Source organism: Protomyctophum bolini (assembly GCF_963924005.1).
Source record: "Protomyctophum bolini genome assembly, chromosome: 4".
In the NCBI taxonomy this organism is placed as follows: domain Eukaryota; kingdom Metazoa; phylum Chordata; class Actinopteri; order Myctophiformes; family Myctophidae; genus Protomyctophum; species Protomyctophum bolini.
In genome coordinates, this window is record NC_137865.1 from 30,924,698 (window position 1) to 30,946,291 (window position 21,594).

The 21,594-nt window shown below is 47.8% G+C and overlaps 1 protein-coding gene across 1 annotated transcript; it reads left to right on the forward strand.

The window, feature by feature from the left end:
• Window positions 1–757: 757 nt before the first annotated feature.
• Window positions 758–20,024, forward strand: LOC308314546 (zinc finger homeobox protein 3-like; the record flags this gene model as incomplete). Its single annotated transcript, XM_080762176.1, has 11 exons — window positions 758–2,447; window positions 3,001–3,361; window positions 3,738–3,927; window positions 6,437–6,650; window positions 7,326–7,433; window positions 7,552–7,688; window positions 8,944–9,054; window positions 11,666–11,849; window positions 12,433–17,063; window positions 18,025–18,690; window positions 19,385–20,024. The coding sequence occupies 11 exons, from the start codon at window positions 758–760 to the stop codon at window positions 19,499–19,501; spliced, it is 8,409 nt and encodes a 2,802-aa protein (XP_080618302.1). The 3' UTR covers window positions 19,502–20,024.
• Between the last annotated feature and the right edge of the window lie 1,570 nt (window positions 20,025–21,594).

Below are 21,594 nucleotides of genomic sequence, written 5' to 3' on the forward strand. Positions count from 1 at the left end.
TTCATTGTTGCACAATATATACATTCATAATTAATAAAACTGTAACCTACTTGAAAAAAAAGGTTTCATTATATACATTACATTCATTCATAATGTACACAATATGAATTATATACAATTCCACTTAAGTGTCTGTGTATTCTCTTCTCTTTAGTCTTTACTTACGTAATTACAGAGTGTGGGTGATACAGTTTGTGCTACGCTTAGTTCCATATGATTCCCATAACATTTCAGTACTGATCTCTGTACCAGGCAGTGAATCTAACACAGGCTTAAAACCATGTTCCTCTATCCTCTTTCATCTAAGCATGGCAATTTAGTCGAAGCCCCTTTTAGCTTGGAAGTCTTTGGTTCTTTATATAATCCAATCCCCGAAGGAATATTATAGACCTCCCGTGTAGCCTTTACCCGCATTCCTCTACCTAGTTTAGCGCTCATGCTATTGATTTTCCCATTAAGGGCTAACGCTAACCCCTGAGTAACCGTGGCTGTGTGTTGCACACTGTGAAGGCTGTATTGAACAGACGATACCCAGGGACCCTAATCAATGGCCTCCAGTGTTATGCAATATTATTTACCTGAACTCACACGTGCATTTGTTATTTCTCCATTGTTTATTTTCCTTTTCTGTTTCTCTGTCTCTTCGTTTTCTCTCTCTTTCTCTCTCTCTCTCTCTCTCTCTCTCTCTCTCTCTCTCTCTCTCTCTCTCTCTCTCATACAGGTGGGGTGGTGATGAGTGGCTGCTGTAGCCCGTGGTATGGACAGCAGTGAGGGAGGAGGGGAGGGAGGGGGGGGAGAGGAGAGAGATGCTGACCTCAGCCCCCAGGCTTTATCTCTTCCTCTCCTGACCCCGGCGGTCATTCCTGAGCAGGGGTTGTCTTCTCGTACCTCAGCCTCGGCCCCTGCCAAAGAGCCCCTGACCCGGCCTCCTCATTCGGAGGAGGAAGAGGATGAGGAGGAGGGGGGGGCAGAGGGGTTCCAGGCCAGAGAAGAGACCCTGCAGCGGAAAGAGGGGAAAGGAGCAGGCGGACATTTACAGGGGAACGTAGGGTGTCAGAAGAAGCAGAGGGAGGACGACGGGGACGGATATCCTTTAGGGCGAGAGCAGAAAGAACAGGAGGTGTATGCAGGCGTGGGAGAGGAGTCACTCGCCGGGGGCCTCCCAGCAGCCCTCGGCAGCGGAGACGGAGAGAAGGAAGAGGAGGAGGCCATCTCAAACCAAAGCCAAACCAAATCCAAATGTTCTTTATTACCTCAACAGAGCCAGCACAGCTCTTCTTCCAGCACTGCAATGGCCAGCGGCACACCCGACAGCAAAACAACCGCCTCTCCAAAGCCCTCCCCTTCTCCTTCCACCTCTCCAAAGCCCTCCCTTCTTCTCTCCGCCTCTCCAAAGCACTTCACTTGTCCTTCCTCCTCCTCCGCCCCGCTGAGCGAGACAGAGTTAAAAGACATTAGGGGAGATCAGGGCTGGATTTCTGGGTTTCCTCAGAGCTTTAAGTCCCAGCAGTTTGCCCTGGCATTCCCCCTGGCGGGCACCGAGTCTGACGATGCACCCGCTGAGGATGATTGGTCGACAGGGGTTCCTCACACTTCCATTGCTAATGGAGTTGGTGCCAAAGCTCCAGAACCAAATGACAGCCAGGTAGAGAAAGAGGTGGATGACGAGAGAGACAAAGATGGGGGAGAAGACGCGGAAGCTGTCCTTAAAAACCTCAACCAAGACCTCTCTCCCAATTCCCTGACTAGCCACATGACCATAATGCACTCACGCAACTCCTGCAAGACGCTCAAATGTCCCAAGTGCAACTGGCACTACAAGTCCCAGCATACACTGCAAGTCCACATGAAGGAGAAACATCCCGAGACGGCTGGCCAGTGTGTGTGCGGCAACTCCGGGGGGAAGTGTGTGTGTGGCGGTACCACGCGAGGCGCGTGTGGGTACTGCAACTCGGGGAAGCCTCACCCGCGCCTGGCCCGCGGCGAGACCTACGCCTGTGGCTACAAGCCCTACCGCTGCGAGGTGTGTGACTACGCTACCTCATCGAAAGGCAACCTCAGCATACACATGCAGTCGGACAAACACCTGAACAATGTGCAGAACGGGGGACTCTCCAACGGCCACGTGCACGCTTCCCACAACGCAGGAGGCTCCGCCAACGGCCACATGGTGGACGAGCAGTCGTACAAGGTCGTGCTCCCCACGCACACGCCCGTTGCCCAGCCCGCTGGCGGCAAGGTCACGCAACCACCCACACACAACCCGCACTCCCACGGCAAACGGTGGCGCTGTGACGTGTGCGACTACGAGACCAGCATCGCCCGCAACCTGCGCATACACACCACCAGCGAGAAACACACGCACAACATGCTGCGGCTCCAGAGAGGCTACTATCTGTCCCACTGCAGGACTCTGAGTCCTCAGCTCAAACACCTGCAAAACACAGGTGAGGAATCATGATGTTGTTTATCGTTAAAGGACCACTTTTCAACCAATCTTCGTATAATTGGTCCTCACTAATGTTCATGATAAAATACCACAACATTTTCCCTACTCGATCTGTGTCTCATAGGAGGGCCGTGGGCAGTTCAGAAACCCGTCCACCACTGACATCTTCGTTAGGCAGATTTTTTTAAACAAGATTTACAAAAGAATATACCGTATTTTTATTATAGTGAGAACGATGGCTTCCATTTTCACATTGCAACTTTTCAGGAATAGAAAACCTGCAGTTTCTATTAGCTTGGAATCCCCATCGATGATGTCACTGGTGGACAGGTTTCTGAACTGCCCACAGCCCTCCTATGAGACACAGACTTAGTAGAAAACAAGCTATTTTATCATGATTATTAGTGAGGACCAATTATATGAAGATAGGTTGAAAAGTGGTGAAGTGGTCCTTTAATGGCTAATTTATGCTGTGATTTCATATAATTGAACTGAAGAAGGTAGTTTAATAAAAATCGGAATGAAGTGTTTCTCTGCGACTATGTTTTAAGGTGGCGAGTTGTCCCTGACCATGCGGCTGACCAGTCAACAAGTCCCGGAGCAAGCGGTCACCCTCGGCTTGGCGCTCACTCCCTCCCCGTCCCCCTCCCCTTCACCACCCCCTGCCCCTTCCCTGTCCCCCACTACCACCACACCGTTCTCCCAAGGTGTGTTCCAGTGCCTGGTGTGCTCTAGCTTCTCCTGCGACAGCTTGGAGTCTGCAGAGCAGCACCTGAACGCCCCACGCTCCCTGCCCCAGTCCGAATGGTGCTCCCTGGTCGCTGGGGGCTGCCACTGCAGGCTGTGCGGCTACACCACCCCGCTGAGGGCTAACTTCTCCCTGCACTGCCAGACGGACAGACACCGCACCAGGTAGGTACCAGTGGTGTAATAAACCTAGCCCCAAACCACACCAAAGGGTCGTCTTTGACGTGGGTCAAACAGTTGACGTGGGTCGATGTGGGTCGACGTGCAACAGGACGTATCACACCACTGGGATGAACGCTAAAACAGTGTCGTCCCGTCTCAAACCTTTGGTGTGGTTGGGCTCTAAAGCCCAAACCACACCAAAAAAGGGGCTCCCGTCCTGAATGGGTACATTCTGATGCTAATACCTTTACTCAAGTGCTTTTTTAATTCCTGAGTTTTACTTGTAACGGAGTAGTTCTACATTGCAGTATTGATACTTTCACCTAAGTAAAACAATTGCAACAAAAACAAGAGTACTTTTTCCACCACTGCCATGCAGGTACCAGCTGGCTGCTCACCTCCAGGAGGGCGGAGCTGACAGGGGCGGCCCGGAGGGAGCAGCCCTCCTCGCCAAGGGCAACCCGGTACAGCTGCGGTGCAGCCTGTGTGACTACGTGACCGGCAGTCTGGAGAAGCTCCGGGGACACTCGGTCAGCGCGCACCACCAGGCCAGCGTCAGGGTCTACAGAGTCAGTACTACACACAAACAAATGTTCAGATACACTCAACATAACCCGGTCGATGGCAAATTTTGCACACACACTCCCTGGATGCCCCAAATTGTCCAGAGCGGCCCAGGAGGCTGATTCTGTCCAAAAATCCCGTAAATCATTACACACTATCTCTATAGTCATGTGTTCAAGACGGATCTGTCCGATATTTCAGATTCCATCCTATTTGGCTAACATAACAATTTGCAGGATTTACTCAAATCAAGAACACAGCGTGCAATTTATGTGAAATCTTTTACAGACTTTCCTACTAGGCTAGAGGAATATATCCCACCCTTTTCACATTGGCCTGTTGTAGCACCACCAACAGGTGGATTTTAGCAAAACCCATTTATTTACATTACTCATGCTATACACTATCTCTACAGGAATTTACGTGAAATCTTTCACGCACTTTCCTACTAGGCTGAGGAATATATCCCACCCTTTTCACATTGGCCTGTTTTGCAAAACTCATTTTTGGAACAAAATGCCTCAAATCATCCAATTGTCATCAAAGGCATAAGAACAAATGTCACCCTTTTCACATTAACCTATTATAGCGCCACCAGCAGGCCATAACCTGACCTGCCCTGGTGGAGACCTGTGCCCCGGGGGGCGCTTTTTCTAGTTTTTCTCTTGTATAAAATAGGTCTGAAGTCCTTAAATTGACACTTTACTGTGTGTAAAGTGTGTGTTGAGCACATGAAGCAAATCATCTGGAGACCCCCTCAAAATAATTTGGGGACCCCCCTGGGTCTTATAGGACCATCCCGCTGCCAGTACTAATCACCGTCTGTCCACAGCTTTGGCCATATAGTGTACATAAAGATTATTTCTAGTGATGCAAGATATAATCGGTAGCATATCGAAATCGGCCATATCGGCCATAAAAATGCCATATCGGTGTCTGATCAGTCACAGATATTGATAACGCCATAATAATGTGACCTTCAATGGCCCTGTCGCTTTTGTTTTGTGTATTTCTAATCTTTGTAGGCAGCAAAATCCGTATAATATCGGAATCTTTCAGAATCTGTATCGGTGGATATGACCCTGCAAAAAATCGGATATCGGTCATAATTTCATAATCGTGCGCCTCTAATTTTATCCTGTTAGGGTAGGGATAGCGTTTCCCCTCCATCATTACAACGTTACTTACCTGAATAATTGAGTCAGTGTTGTTTAGACATCATTATGCAGTTAACCATTGATTTGCCCCGGTGTCCCTATTTTGGTCAAACTTTCTGTTTTTGTATTGTTTTACTTTTTATTGCAAAAATGACTATTTCCAAATGACTCCACATAAAACACAACGATAAAGGAACCATGAAGTTTACTGTGTTGAAATACCTATCTCAAGCAAGTTGATTTTCATGGTCGGCAGTGCAGTCAAGTATACCTTGAGTCTTTTAGTCAGTTGGCTAAACATGCCAGACAGCTGGCATTGTCCTTTACGTTTAAATCACTCTCTCTGTGGCTTAAACATGTCAGTGTGCAGACCACATAGCCGCAACATCCTGGCTTTAATTCCTATCTCAGGACATGTGTTGCATGTCATCCTTCCTGCCTGTCCACATTTTATTGTCTCTCCACTGTCAGTTAAAGCATACATGGGCAACTGGCGGCCCCCACTTTCAGGTTAATAATGATATATTATTGATTTCAGCTGTTGCAAACATGACCTGCTTTAATTACTTCAGTCTATAAATGAGTAGCTTAATGACTAATACAATGTTGTCTTTTTATGTCCAATGTATGTGCATTAAATTTCATATAGTTAACATAAGTATAACTAAATGCATTTGAAATTAAAAAATATATATTTTCAGGATTCCAACTCAAGAATAGCACACAAATTCAATTCAAATATAGCAAAAATAGCAGTTCAACAAGCTCAAAATGCGTCGCATGAGTTTTGAGCTTGTAGATATGCTTTCTTTCTTCTTTTTTTTTTATATTTGTTTTTGGCTTTTGTGCCTTTATTGATAGTTACAGTGAAGACAGACAGGAAAGAGGGAGAGAGAGAAGGGGAGAGACACGCAGCAAAGGTTGTCATGAACGGGACTCGAACAGTGAACACACAACACGCTGTCAGGCCAGAGCCTATATGTGGCATGCGCCTGGACCACTAGGCCAGCGGGTGCCCAGATCTGCTATTTTTAATGAGACAGTATATGCAATGTGGCCCTCTGGAGTAAGTGTGGAAATATAGTGGCCCTCTCCATCTTCAAAGTTGCCCACCCCTGAGTTAAAGCAAACAAGAAAACTCCCTCTCTGGTGGAGTGTTTAAAGTGCAAGACCACTTTGGTAGAGGTTAGGGTTGTGTAGTTACCTTGCCATGTAATTCCAAATGTGGAAAATAAATAATATTTCATTAATCCCGGCGGGTAAAGTGTTAAGAACAATTAACCATTTTACAGACTTATAGTGAAGCAACATATTCTAATTGTGTTTCGCTTTATTTTCTCTCTGTGTGTTTTTGCAGTTCCTGCAGCAGTATGATGGTGAGGTTGACGGAGGCTCGTGGATGTTCCACTGTCTACTCTGTAACCATTCGTCCTTGTCCAAACTCCAACTACTGAAACACAGCCAAACGCCGACTCACCAACAGAGGGAGGGCCTGCTACAGCTGCAGCCAATGGGAGGAGAGGAGCTGGCAGCCATTTTTACCATCAGGAAAAGCCCTGACGATGTCACTGGTACGACAGCTCTGTATGAATTGTATTATGTGGAAAGGAGAGAGAGTGCGCCTGTGTTTGCTCACATCAGAGACAGGGCAGAGGAATAACATGAAAAGAAAATGAATAATGGCTGCTGGTCAGATATTGATCAGGTAAATTGATTAGTCAATACACATCCTTGTTACATCCCCAATCACCCCCGACAACAGCTAACTAGCACCTGCTAATCAATGGACCAATAGAATCCCTTGGAAACAGAGAGGAGGGTGTCAGCTGGTCACCAAAGAAAACAGTACATGAGATAAATGTAAAGGACTGCCATGCTTTGGAGTGTGTCACTTGCCAGTTTAACCACAGAGATTAATAGTCCCAGCACTTGCGAATGAGGTCTATCCGGTGTCTCGTCTCTGTGTGGATTAAGACCTATCCCTATCGGGGTGAACTGATGTGCTTTAAGTCTGTATTAACTCCACTCCACCTCTGAAGGGGAATCTAATGAAGAATCAATTCCTGATCAATAGGGTACGGAGGCAAGCGAGGGGAGTGGAGTGTGCTTGGAAGACATTGGTCTTTATTCAGTGGTGCTGTCGAGAGAGGGTCATATAAACTGCCATTAGCCAGAGACCTGGCAAGGACATATGTACAACCACGTATGCAAGTTAATGCGATTATTTGTCTTACCGCCGTCCCCAGGAGAGTTGAGTGAGGACATGGAACCTTGCTGTGAGACCACCACTGGACCTCTGGACCAAACCAAAGACACATGGAACCTGGGGGTGAAGCAGATTCCTAAAGAAATAGGTTGGGTTGCATCTACCTCTAAAACCATTACCATTACATTTCAAAATACATTATTTTTGAATTGAGCTAAATGTTAGCATATTCACATCTACTGTATATGTTTTTTTCCCTATTAAAGATGAAACCCTTGTCGATGAAAGGGAGAAGAGAGACTTGCTTCCTCCAGCCAAGCGTCCATCCTCTGGGTTTGAGGAAATTGAAAAGCCTGTCTCACCTAAACGCCCTAGAATACACCAGCAAACTGAGAACCAGCAGGTGAACATGGCAGTATTTTACCATAAAAGTGGGTTCGAAAGTAATTATATATAATGATGCAGATATACCATTAAATTAATTATAATGATGCAGATATACCATTACATTCACGTTGTCACCAGTGCAGAACATTACATCCAAAAGGAGATGTTAACCCATTTTGACCTGAGATCAGATTAAAAAAAAGTTCTTCGATTTTTCAAAAATAGCAGACCTACAAGCTCGTAGCACGCCACTCGATGGCGCGCTATGAGCTTGTAGATTGCTATTTTTCAATAGCTAAAGCATAACATAATGCTAACACCAAAAGGGGTTCCCACCCAAAATGGGTTAAAAAGACAAAAACAATGCTTATGGCAAAATAAATTTATATTTGCTTCCAGTAGCCCTCAAAGTAAGAAATACAGCAATAGTGGCACAAATAATAGAAAACTAATCCAAAAGATCAGTGGTTTTCAACCCTTTTCACATCTAGGCCCATTATTTATTGGGCATTTGAGCCATGGACCACCATTTGATGACTTTTAGCCTCTTGCGTTACCAACTCTCCATCATTTAGCTGGGGACCACCTGGAACCACCGCAAGGACCACTGATATACAGTAGATGAATCATAATGACTGCCCTATGTAACTTTCCTCTTCGACCCTGGATTTGAACCCGGTTTCCTGCGCAACTCAAGTGCTGAAATTGTTACCATTGAGCGAATAGAGCCTGCCTGCTTGCTCGGGATACATTTTTTGTTTATATCTGTTCTAGATGATGTGGAAAACACAGTGATGTTATTTTACTTCCGCATCCAGGAGATCCGGCGTTAGGTCTGCCTACCGTTTCCTAAAGGAACAGCGCCTTATATATTTTCTTTCTTTCCGCCAGAACAGTGGTCCATATACAGTACACACTATCAACGGAATTCAGTAAAAAAATGGCTAGTACGGAACTCTCCTTTAATGTGGTTAAAGGTGTTTCTGACCACACTGTCTTGTTTCAGACTATCCAGTGCCCTCTGTGCCAGGTCAAACTGACCACACTGTCTTGTTTCAGACTGTCCAGTGCCCTCTGTGCCAGGTCAAACTGACCACACTGTCTTGTTTCAGACTGTCCAGTGCCCTCTGTGCCAGGTCAAACTGACCACACTGTCTTGTTTCAGACTGTCCAGTGCCCTCTGTGCCAGGTCAAACTGACCACACTGTCTTGTTTCAGACTGTCCAGTGCCCTCTGTGCCAGGTCAAACTGACCACACTGTCTTGTTTCAGACTGTCCAGTGCCCTCTGTGCCAGGTCAAACTCCCATACCCACACCTGAAAGGACATCTTACGCACCTGCACAGTGTGGCTCAGGACTGCATGGAGAAGCTCATCAGCGTGGTAAGCACTTGCATGTCTGTGTGAAACAACAATACAAACCAGTGTTGATTTTGACAGAAAATTTTGATTTTAGTTTTAGTCTCTTGAATAGTTTTAATTTAGTTTTGGTCACATTTTAGTCACCTGGAAAGTTTTAGTGTTAGTCTAGTTTTCCCGATGGCCTTTACTGCATGTCACCCCCCCCCCCCCCCCATCTCTCTCCCCATATCCTGTCAACCCACTTTCAATCTATCCCTCTACAAAAATAATAAAATAAAGGTGAAAGCCAAAAAAAAAAAGAAAAAGTATTTTGGCTGGCCTTGATGCCGCCGTAATGATGTAATGTTTTTCCACTTGCTGAAAATTTGAGATCTACAAGCTCACAACATGTCGCGTTGTGAGCTTGTAGATCGGCTATTTTCAGCATGCAACCAAGTGGATAATGACTTGTGTCTTACTTATACTGGATCTTTTGTCCACTAGTCCCTTGCAAACATTTTAGTCTAGTTTTTATCAGTCTTACTTTTAATCATCATAGCTTAGTTTTCCTTTAGTTTCCATTTAGTTTTCGTCATAGTATTAGTCGACGAAATCAACACTGATACAATCGCATTACTATTAACCCTGTCCCTAAACCTAACCGCACGCGTAAGCCACATATACGGAATGGCGGTGCGTCGGAATGCCAATCTGTCCCTGCGAAAATCCTCAGTGTACATTAACTCTGAAAGAGTACACATTTAACCAAATGGACCCAATAAGGGTGTACAGTACACAGTAAAATCCTCAGGGTATTTTCGCTCTGCAAGTGTACAAATTTAAATAAATGGACCCCGTAAGGGGGTGCATTTTGTACACTCTCAGAGTTACAAATGGATAGATAGACGCCGAGGATTTGACTGTGTACTCATCCTGCGTACCTTGGTCAAAAAGCGGGAGGAAATGAGCAGCCATAGCTAGCGTGTGTGTGTGTGTGTGTGTGTGTGAGACTGTGTGTGTGTTGAGGGGGGGTAGTGAAATGTAGGGAGACAATTCCATTAAGAAGGCACCAGAGAGAAAGGCTGTGCTTTTTTAATGCATGTTTAAGTAGCTCCCGCTATCATCTTCGATGCAGCCGTGCATGCTGTGTATGTGTGTGTACATCTTTCAGAATGGAAGAGCGAGAGAGGGAGAGAGAGAGAGAGACGGAGAGGGGCTTGACTGACTGACTGACTGACTGACTGACTGACTGACTGAGGGGAAAAAGCCAGTGCTTCTATAATGCATGTTTAAGTAGCCCTCTATTACCAGAAGTGCAGTCAAGCTAAAAGAGGGGGGGCCCCAGTGCTTTCTACTGTGTCTCTCTAGCTAACAAAGACTGGTCATCTATCCACATCACCGTCCTCCATCTCCCTGGCCCCCCGTATGCTAAGTGGTCTTTGTCTCTCCCTCTCTCTGCCTCCACTTCACTGCCCGCTTTTCACCCTTTCTCCCCCTCTGTTGCCCCTCCCTCCCTCCCTCTCACCCACCCGTTACTCCTAGCCTTCCGTTTGCTGCAGTCTCTTTCCCTGCTTCTCTCTCTCTCTCCCTCTTTCTCCAGTGTTTTGTTCATACCCCCTCCCTTCTTCCGTGTCTCCCAATCTCTCTCTGTCTCTCTCTCTCTCCCTCAATGCGTTGCCCCTCCCATCCTCCCTCTCCAAAGCGGTTTCTCTCTTTTTATTTTGTCCATTGCCCCTCACTTCCTCTCTCTCTCTCTCTCACCCTCTCCTCTCCCCTTCTTTCATATCCTACGCCCTTTACCCCCCTCCCCACCACCACCCTCATCTCCCTCCCTCTCTCACTCTCTCTGATAGTAATTGAGGTTCATTAATTCAGACTGAGGTGATGATGGCCATTATGTACCTTGCTTTCCAATTACGCTCTCTAGATTAAGCCTGACCTTCAGTTTTCTCTGCAATGACTGTGTGTGTGTGTGTGTGTGTGTGTGTGTGTGTGTGTGTGTGTGTGTGTGTGTCTTATGAAGCTGTTATGCAGAGAACACTCTTGTCATGTAAATCTCATCTTTGGCTGTTCTGTCCTTTCCTTAGGCTAGCTAGCTGCTCACGCAGATATACTATTTTCTCTCCGTGTTGAAGCTACAGGGACAGAGAGATGTGGGTGGTTGGTTGGGTGCGTGGGTGGGTAGGTAGGGGAGCGGGGTACTCTATATGAAGAACGATTTTAAATAAATTCATTATTCAGCTCAGTAAAGTTTTATTAAACCCTCGGGCCATGTCAGAGGGTGTCGTTGGAGCTGAAGGGCAGACCCGTGCATATCCCCAGCACCACATTCAGTTCCTACAAAATATATGTGCTTTGCTGCATGCAGTGCAGCACACAAGAGGTTTTAAGACGTAACCGCACACTTAGATATTCAGACGGTTAAATGTTTTATGATATTGGGACAGGGAACACGCACACACTCCCCCTGTTATATTTATACACCTTGCTATTTTCCATTATACAATTGAACATATTTTATTCATAATGTTGGGGTAAGAAAAGAGGGGTCCTAGCATTCAATAATGTTTCAGTCCCAGCGTTGAGTCTAATTTGCAGACACGGTCAGGGAAAGACGCAAACTGACGGACCATCACTTTTGATTCTTCCCCAGGTGACACCGTCCAACGCGTCCACGGACCAGCCAGAGCCTCCTCTGGAGACCGAACAGCAGACAGAGACCGACTCTCACTCAAACCGCTCCCAAAAAAACAGCTCCCGTTTGAATAACATAAATACAAATGACTCCCCCGCAGCAGATTCCCCCGCCATCGCGGTTGACTCCCAAAAAGACAACGGTTGGTGTTTTTAGAAGCCATGTTATTATGACTGTATGTGCATGATGGAGGTGTTTTTCCCTGGAACGCATCTGTGTCACCTTAGCTTTTCACTACTTAACCATTATTTTTCGCTTTAGCTATTGAAAAATAGCAGATCTACAAGCTCAGAGCTTGAAGATCTGCAATTTTAGAAAAATAGTGTGCAAAATAGTGTGCAACTGCAAATGTTTGAATATATATTCTTTCACAGCAAACGTTTTTAACTCATATCTATGCTTCTGGGGGTCCCTGGAACAACATATTTTCAGATGGGGGTCGGTGGCCAATTACATATAATCTTCTGAGTTTGGGATAATTGAGAACCACTGATATAGAAATATAGGTTTTTCAGAAATTTTTCATGATTTATGATTTAGACGGTCTTAATGGGTTAAATCAAAGGCTCTTCTTCATCCTTTTGATTCGGTAGTGATGAAAATAAAACAGCGATGTCAAACAACTCAAATATTATAATATTAATTGGCCGAGCATTGAGTCAATGCTGAGCGTTTTACAAAATGACATTGTTGTGTTTTGTGTTTATTTCTATATTTTAACACAGAGGAAGATGAAGCCGCACCCAAAGATGTCACAGCCTTGCTCACCCCACCCCTGGAAGACAGCGTCGCTCAGCCCTCCAACAGCAGACCCGCTCCCCCCCAGTCCCCCACACAGCTTCCGCCGCCCCCCTCCCCGTCAAACTCCCCCCCGCCCAGCGACCCGCCTCCCCACTCCTCCTCCTCCGGCGATCGTCATGGTTACCGGTTCCGTTGCAGCAGGTGCAGCCTGGCGTTCCCCACGCAGGAGAAGCTGCAGCTGCACTGGCAGTACCACGCCATGAGGGCGGCGACAGAGTGCCCCCTCTGCTCCAGGCGCTGCCGCAGCCAGGAGGCCCTGCAGAGACACATGCAGAACACGCACGCGCAGCCGGACAACACCAACGGCATGCCGCACGTGCTCCTCCATGCTGCGCAGACGCAGGCGGCGCAGAGCGCCACAAGCTGCCTGGTTCAGCAAGAGATTAGTTTGTCACCTCAGGCGGGTCAAGAAGCAGGTGACGACGGTGAGGATGAGGAAGAGATGGATAACGAAATGGAGGGAAAGGAGGAACAGAGACAGGAGGGGAAGATTGATGAGAACGAAATTGTCGCTGAGGTTGACGGAGCAGAGGAGGATCTGGTAGAGCCGGAGAAGGAGCAGCAGGAGGACAGCGAGTCGGGCCCCAGCGGTGCTCATAATGTGAAGAAGAGCTTCAACCCCAGCATGGACCGCTTTCTGGACCCGTCCCGGCCCTACAAGTGCACCGTATGCTCTGAGTCCTTCACGCAGAAGACCATCCTCCTGGTGCACTTCAACTCGGTCTCCCACCTGCACCGGGCCAGACGGGCCCTGCAGGACTCTGGCCCTGCTGGCCTCGCCGGTGGCGCCCCTGAGGCTCCTCGGGGCCCGGACCCCAGGCCGTTCCGCTGCCGACTGTGCGGCGTGGGCTACAGTCAGAGCTCCACCCTCGACATCCACCTTCGTTCCGTTCTCCACCAGACCAGAGCCCGCGCGGCGCAGAACACTGCATCCAGCTCGGCGCCTCCAGGCTCCACCGCTGCTACCACCAGAGAGGAAGCCTCCAAGGCTCTGTCTTTAGCCAGGAGGAAAGATCTAGTAAGCCCCTCCCCTCCACAGCTCACCCACCCTGGACAGGCCGACAGCCACCAGGCTAAGAAGAGAGTCGCAGAGATGCTGGCATCCAGAAACCAGCTAATGCTACTGCAGCAGCAGCAGTTAGCCCAGGCCCAGGCACAAGCCCAGGCCCAGTTACAGCAGCACACGGCGCTGCTCCAGTCCCAGCTCTTTAACCCAGCGCTGCTGCAGCACCTTTCCTTAGGCCCAGAGAGCCTCTTGAAGCAACACTTCCCTCTAGCAGCAGAAAACCTGCTATCTTTGCAGCAGCAGCTGCTTTTACCGTTTTACCTCTCTGGAGACATGCAACTTCACCCAGATTTTACTATGAAGAGCCTAGAACTTTTTCAGTCAGACGCCGCCAACTACAACTTGATAGAGCAGTTTAAGAGCGAGGCCGTGTGTGAGCCCAAACTTCAGCTAGAGCAGGATCAAACACAGAAAACAAGTATCTCAGATGTAACCCAACCATGTGATCAGGTGCGGTGCGAGCCAAAGGATGAAGTGGGCAGTTCTGCTTCCAGTAACCAGGCGGAGGCAGAACCCACCGTTCTACACGAGGAGAAGAAAGACATCACCATTTCTCCTGTGAAAATCGAGAGGCAGCAGGAGGAAGCCAAACCAAACATTTCCTCTTCCCATAGTAATCCTGGATCTGAGTTCCTCCCTCCCAGAGTGCCCTATGCTGCTGTGAACGGGGAGCCTGTCCGAGCCTTGCTGCAGACCTATGGCTATGAGCTGGCCCTGCAATATATACAGAGCCGACAGAGACACCAGCTAAAGATAGCATTCCAAGCTGCACCAGAGGGACAAGAAGAGAACACCGACATTAAAGAGATGGAGGTCTGCCTGGATGAGAAGAGAGACGACCTTAGGGAACAACAGAATGGAAAGGTTGAGTGCGACGAGAAGAATGGACAGGCAGAAGCAGGTAATGGAGTGGGCGATAGATTGCTGGAGGGGAAAAGTTATGATAAACAACAAGACAAGCCAGCAAAGGCACAATGTTGTGGCGAGGGAGAAAAGTGTACAGATTGTGGTAAGCTGTTTTCAGACGCCCTGGTGCTGAAAAGCCACCAAGAGTACATCCACAGGCTCCTGTTTCCCACCAATGTGCTGGAGAGGTTTTCCAGAGAGTACAGGAAGGAATACGACCGGCTGTACCCACTGGCGCAGCCCACGTCCGCAGAGACTTCGGATGTCGCCACCCCAGAATCGGCACCAGCCCCGACCCCAGAGCCAGAACCTCTACCTGAGTTAGTTAAACCCCAGCCGCCCTCTCCTGTACCCACAGCTTCAGATCCCACGCCTAATAATCCTTGTGACCTACCGGCATCAGTGCATGTACCTTCCCCTCCTTCATCTCCTTTCCAACCACAAATATCTCCACAACAGGAGGAAGCAAAGGCTCCTCCTCCAGTCAGCTCTCAAGCTACACCCCAGGCTAAAACCGTACCACTCTCCTTACCCAAACTTCCCATGCTTCCTCTATCCTTACCCCAACTTCCTCTGCCCCCCCTCTCCTTACCCAAGCTCTCGCTGCCCCCTCTCTCCTTCCCTATGGAACTGTCTCTCCTCTCGCCCGTTATGATGCAGTCTTTGGCTCTTCAGTCCCAGCCCTGGTTGGATGCTGGCATGACCTCTGACCTAGCCAAACTCTACCAATCCCAGCTCAGCCCAGTGTTGCTAGGGCAACAGCAGCAGATTAGCCCGGCATTGCTCGGGCAACCACATCAGCTCTGTCAGCAGTCACAGGCGAGCCCTTTACTGCTGGGACAACAACCCCAAGCCAGCCCAGCACTGCCGGAGCAGCAGCAGCAGAACAAGAGAGCACGGACGCGCATCTCAGAGGAGCAGCTGGGTGTTCTGAGGAATCACTTCGACATCAACAGTCTTCCCAGTGAAGAAGAGGTCAGCAAGATGTCTGCCCTCTCCGGGTTGCCTCATAAAGTCATTAAACACTGGTTCCGCAACACCCTATTTAAGGAAAGGCAGAGAGATAAGGACTCCCCCTACAACTTTAACAACCCACCCACTATAGCACTAGAGGAGTCCAAGGAGGACGTGATACAGACTCTGTCTTTGGTAGATGTTCCATTGTCGGTGTCCCCGGGGCTCCCTACCAGCCATTCCCCACAGAGACTAGACGCCCACAGAGGCCGTCGCTGCTCTCGCACCCGCTTCACTGAGCAACAGCTGGACACTCTTCAGGGAGTGTTTGAGGCTACGCCCTATCCCAGAGAGGAAGAATATGACAGGCTGTCTGCTCTGCTGTCCCTCCCCAACCGAATCATTGTCGTGTGGTTCCAGAATGCCAGACAGAGAGCCCGCAAACATCAAGACAGGGGGACAGAGGAAGGGGCAGAGGCGATGACCCTGATGGAAAACACTCACAGACCGAGAGGTGGATGTTCTAAGAATGGCGACGATGACTGTGGCGATGAAAGGCAAGGAGAACATCAGAATGAAAACTCCATGGATCTGACCTATGAGTATTACACCCACCCTGACTCACCTCTGGATTCCCCGCCTGAGAGTGAAAACACCCCGGTGAAAAATGAGCCAACCATTAATAAGAAGAAGCAAGTTGATGATACAACTTCAGTTCAAGCTGAGAGGAGCCAGGCCACCGTCCAAAACAGCACCACAGAAGTCCAGAGTCAGAGGAAGGAAAGTGACCCTATACAGATACTTTCCTCAACACAGTCTGAGCTGCAACCTGAGCCTCAATCTCTGCCCGAAATATCCATAGGGAGATCCCAGTCCAGTGGCTATTCTTCTCCAAAAACACTTAATGCTAAATCTCAGTTCAGCCCTGAAAACTTGCACAACCCTCCTTCGAGTCCAGCACTAGGAAAGCCAGCTGTCCCTGAGTCCGAAACAAGCACCCCTCGGAAGCCCGATGCAATGCCAGCCATATCCACTGACACCCAGCCACAGAACCAGCCCCTACCACAAGCCAAGGCCCAGTTCCAGTGTTCCCTCTGCCCCATGTCGCTGCCTTCGTTCCAGCTGTGGCAGGACCATCAGACCAGGCACCTTCTGGCAGCCCAGTCTCAGGTCCAGCTCCTCCACCCTGGTTTCACCGACCGGCACATGCCTTACATGATGCTCCACCCCAACCACTCCCTGATAGCAGCCAGCCAGCTGCTCTCGGGCGCCATGCCCCAGATGCACGTCGGCAACCCCGCGCACGCCATGATCCCACACATGAACAACATGCACCTCAAGAACACGCTCTCCGAACACACCGGCAGCACTCTCACCAGCCTGTCTCAAACGTCAATGTCCTCCATGACGCCGAGCTCCAGGGTTGCGTCGGAGGTCAGCTGCGATGGCCCAGGTGGGGGCGGGAGGGAGGCCGAGGAGGACCACAGGAGGGACAAGCGGCAGAGGACGACCATCACCCCAGAGCAGCTGGAGGTGCTGTACCAGCGCTACAGCTTGGACTCCAACCCCACTAGAGGAGTCCTGGAAGGCATCGCCCGGGATGTGGGCCTCAAGAGACGCGTGGTGCAGGTACCACACACCAATTCAACAACATAACGTCCAAAATCATTATGGTTTTCGGTAAAACAAAAGGGGGCCGGCTATTGAACATAGGCTATTGATGAGTCGGTTCCAACCTCGTCTGTGATCCTTCTCCCCTGCTCAGGCTCCATATATGGAGCTGGCCTGTTCTGACATCACAATACTCCAAATTTGGGCATGCCTGACAGAACTCCATATATAGGAATAAAGGGACACAGAGAGACAGATACAGAAATCTCCATATATTGGCATAAAAGGGACACAGACAGATGGTTGGAACTTGGAACGGGTCCCTGACCTGTTGGAAGTTGGATCTCCAACTTCCATCCTTACCGACTTGCTGCTCTGCAGCCGGGCACCGATCTAGTTAAATATTTATAAATCCAACTTTCAACATGGCCTCACTATTTTGGGCATCTGATTATAGGATTAAATTTTATCAGTAGAAAAACGTATTCAACATGCTCACAAGACGCATCACGACACACGAGCTTGTACAGTTATTTTCACTACTTTTTTCGAAATATAAATTGGGTATTAATTTATGAAAAGATCACACTCGTGTGAAGTGAGGGGTGCTCTTATCATCATACATCACATTCCGTGCTCAGCCAATCAGCTGAGCACATTCTGTGCTCATACAGACATATAAACACGAAAATGGGAGGGCGGGTGGACCTCTGACATCATTTTGACTCCTTATTTGGTTAAAATGTACAAGGTGCGAGTGCCACATAGCGCACACACACACACACAGGACCACATGGGATCGAATGGAAACAAGACCGCAAGGTCTTTCTTCGATGCTATCCCTTTGGACCACTGTGCTTTGACTGTACCATGTACTGTATTGCATTTGTTATTGTCTAATAAAATAGTCAATCAATCAATCAAAACACACACACACACACACACGCAGTATATAAACACTTTTTTCTGCTTTTCACAGGTCTGGTTTCAGAACACACGAGCCAGGGAGAGAAAGGGACAGTTCCGGTCAGCGGGGCCGGGAACCAGCTTCAGTTTGGGTCTGAACCACCTCCGCTGTCCATTCTGCAGAGCCCTCTTCAAAGTGAAAAGTGCCCTGGATGCCCACATGAGATCCCGCCACTGGGCAGAGGCTGAAAGAGCGGGCTACAATTTGTCCATGAGCAATGGGTCCCCCGGTCAGATGGGGAGCATTGCTATGTCCTCTCTCATGGACAGGCCAGGACCGTCCGTCCCCTCCCATCCCATCCCAAACCACGGCTTTGTCATCGGCAACAAAGGGCTATCTATGAAGGCCATCATGTCCTCTGACACTTCGGTCATGGACCTGAACAACCCAGAGGAGGAAGACGAGTTTGATGACGACGATGACGAGTATCCATGTGACGAGGCCTCCAGCATGACAGACCAAGGGACTCTGAGTCCTGAGGGCTCTGGGGGTCCCAGCTTTGACTGGGGTGAGACACAAGCTCAGAGGAACCTCCAGCAGCAGCAGCGCCAGCGGACACAGATGAGCCACTTCCAGATCCTCCAGCTCAGAGACTTCTATAGGAACCACCGTACACCCAACAGGCACGAGTGTGAGGGCCTCGGCCAGGATCTGGGACTGCCCCACCGAGTAGTGCAGGTATGGTTTCATTAACACATTTTATGCCCCAGACGTTTTCAAAATAAAGGCGCTAGAGTGCCCAGCACCAAAGCATCATAACCATGGAGAGCGCCATGAATTCAGAGATAATAGCAAGTTTTGTCGGCCTGTATGCAAGGAAGTGAAAGGCTGCGCACATGCACAAAATGTCCGGGAGCTCAGAGCAAGGCGTTGCCCAGCAGCGGCCGCTCGCAAAAAACGTATTGGAGTCTCCAGACTTCTTGGGCCTTCTACGGGTGTGCGTGACGTCTGGGGACGTTTTGGGCAAAATAACTGTTAAAGATGGAGTGCTGTGATTATACTAGGAAGATTTGTTTTTAATGTTGTTATGTGGCCACACCCACCAGTTCATTCATTTTCACCTTAGCACCACCCACGTGAACTTAATCCTCGCCCACAGCTGTTGTTAATATAATAATGGGGGAGGGGTTAGGGTTATGATGACACTGAACGTGGTGTATTTCGATTGGGCCTTTTGACTCAAAGGCTTTCATCCGACAGGAAGAAACCAAAAATTCACAGGGAAGACATATTTGAATATTATAACTAGGTTACACCTGGGGGTCTATAATTAGAGTAAAAAAATATCAAAAATATCACGGCACTCCATCTTTAACCTGCAAGATTCAGCTAGTATGATTTCATATTATTTTTATGCAAACCTCTTTTGCAGGTGTGGTTCCAGAATGCCAGGGCCAAGGAGAAGAGGGCCCGGAGCCTGGGCTCTGATTCGGCGGAAAGGGAACAGGCTGAGCTGAGCGCTGGGGCAGGGGAGAGAGATAGAGCTTAGAGAGGTCCCAGTGCTTCCTTTCTTCCTTTTCACCATGCGCCCCACGTACCACCCCAGAACCCTCCTCAATGCCTCCCTCTGTAACTTATACCCTGTCCACTTTGCTGCCAACCCTGTAACCTGAACACCCCAAAGACGCAGACCCACGGTGGCCCAAAGAGAAGCTCTCTCAACCAAAAAAATATGGAGAGACCAAACCCACGTCCTGTCAACCAACCACAGCTTTTTCCAACCATGCTTTCCGTTATCTGTCCCGGGGCTGTCCTGTCCTCCCCTTTGTCTGCCGGAGCCCCTCATCCCTGACCAGTCAGTCAGACGCAACAACAACCCTACGAGAACCAAACTTCACCTTGATTATTAAAAACCAACCGGATGCCACAGAATCCAAAGAGCATTCTCCAAGTGTGTGACCTCACTGCCCAGCTAGACCTGCAGTCTACCTCTCAGTCTGCATGACAGACTCCACCATGGGCCCTCCAAACAGACAGTGCTAGTCTGCTAGCTGTGTAGCATGTAGTCCCAGCTTCTTCCAGGCTGGAAAAAGAAATGTGTCAAAGAGATTTTAGTGTAAATAGTGAACTCCAAAAGAAAAACTTGAACGGGGGGGGGGGGGGGATGTATTACAAAGAAGAAAATGAACAAACAAAACGGTTAACAGAGGAAGGAGGAGAAAAAAAATAAACCAGAATAAAATGGACATAATGTATTCACCAAGAGCTTTTGTAAAGACTGACTCAGATTCCAAAGCTCGTAACCAAAATTTTACATGTCTGTGGATTTAGTTTCAACATGTTTTTAATTTAGTTTTAGTTTTTTCAATAACAAACTGCAGAGCTGACGTCTGTACGGTGAAAAGGGTGAGGCCTGCAGCGAAGCTGAGTACCAATGGACTGGTTATGGTGCTGGCAGATGGCAGCTCCACCCTCACAAGCCAATGATGAGTCTTCTGTTGTACATGTAAACCTTGTATGTTCCTTTAGTGGATAATTAACAACCCAAATAGCACAGAAAGCAAAGGCCAGTTTGTCCTCAATGTGGACAAACTATTTTTTATAGCACTCAACCATTATACTGTATATGAAAACTTTAACCAAACTTACAAAAACCTACATTGTGTGTGTTTAGTAATAGTTTCTTAATATAAATCTTATGGATTGAGATAAAAAAAAATGAAGAAAAAAAAATGTCTTGCTTCGATATAATAGTGTCATGATTATGGGATGATTATGACAGCTTTGATATGATATGTTTAGGTAAGGTGACTTAACTGCCTTTCCGCCCTGTTTGAATATACCAATGGCTTACCAATGTTATGTGATTTAATGTAATGCTTTCTATGCTCAGGTCAATAGCTCAACCCGGTTCTGTTTCAAATGTGCTCATGACACTAGATTTCTGTTTCTGTTTTCTTTTTAAACAGAAGAGGCACAACTAAGTATTTAAAAAAAAAGATATCTGGAAAAAACACCTCTGTTCTTCAAAGATCTGAGCTTTTCACCTCTGAGTTATAGATTGTCACATGAACCTTATTGAAACTAAAGTGTTTAATAGTGTGAGGGGTAAATGTACAGTATTTAGCTTTCGTATGGTTGACTCAAGACTTCATTGGATGTTTGAGACTTGGCTTCCTATTCTACTGACAGACAGGAAGCCAATGCGCAAGAAAAAAAAAACTTTGGATGTTATCAATGTTATTTTTGTACATTAAGTTATTTGCCCTTATCTGTCTCCCTTCTTCTCCTCTGCTTTTCCTCCTCTTTATCCCCACCCCCTCTTTTTAATTTGCAACCAGTCCCTATTCCTAACTGTAATAATGATAATATAACAATAATAGCTAAACAATAATTAATGCTTTAAGACAAAGATCCAAAGACGTGATAATACTTTAACTTTATGACCTACAAGGAAAAGCGCTACTGTTTACTTGACGATGTACTGCTGTTTTTAAAAAGAAGGAAAGAGTCCCTATATCTAAGCTACTGTTTTCTGCCTCTCAATAAGCACACTGGAGACTGTAACCAAAACCCCAACCTAGAGCCATGGCAGTCTGTAATATAGCGGTTAAAAAGTTTTACTTCTCTTGAGCAATGTTG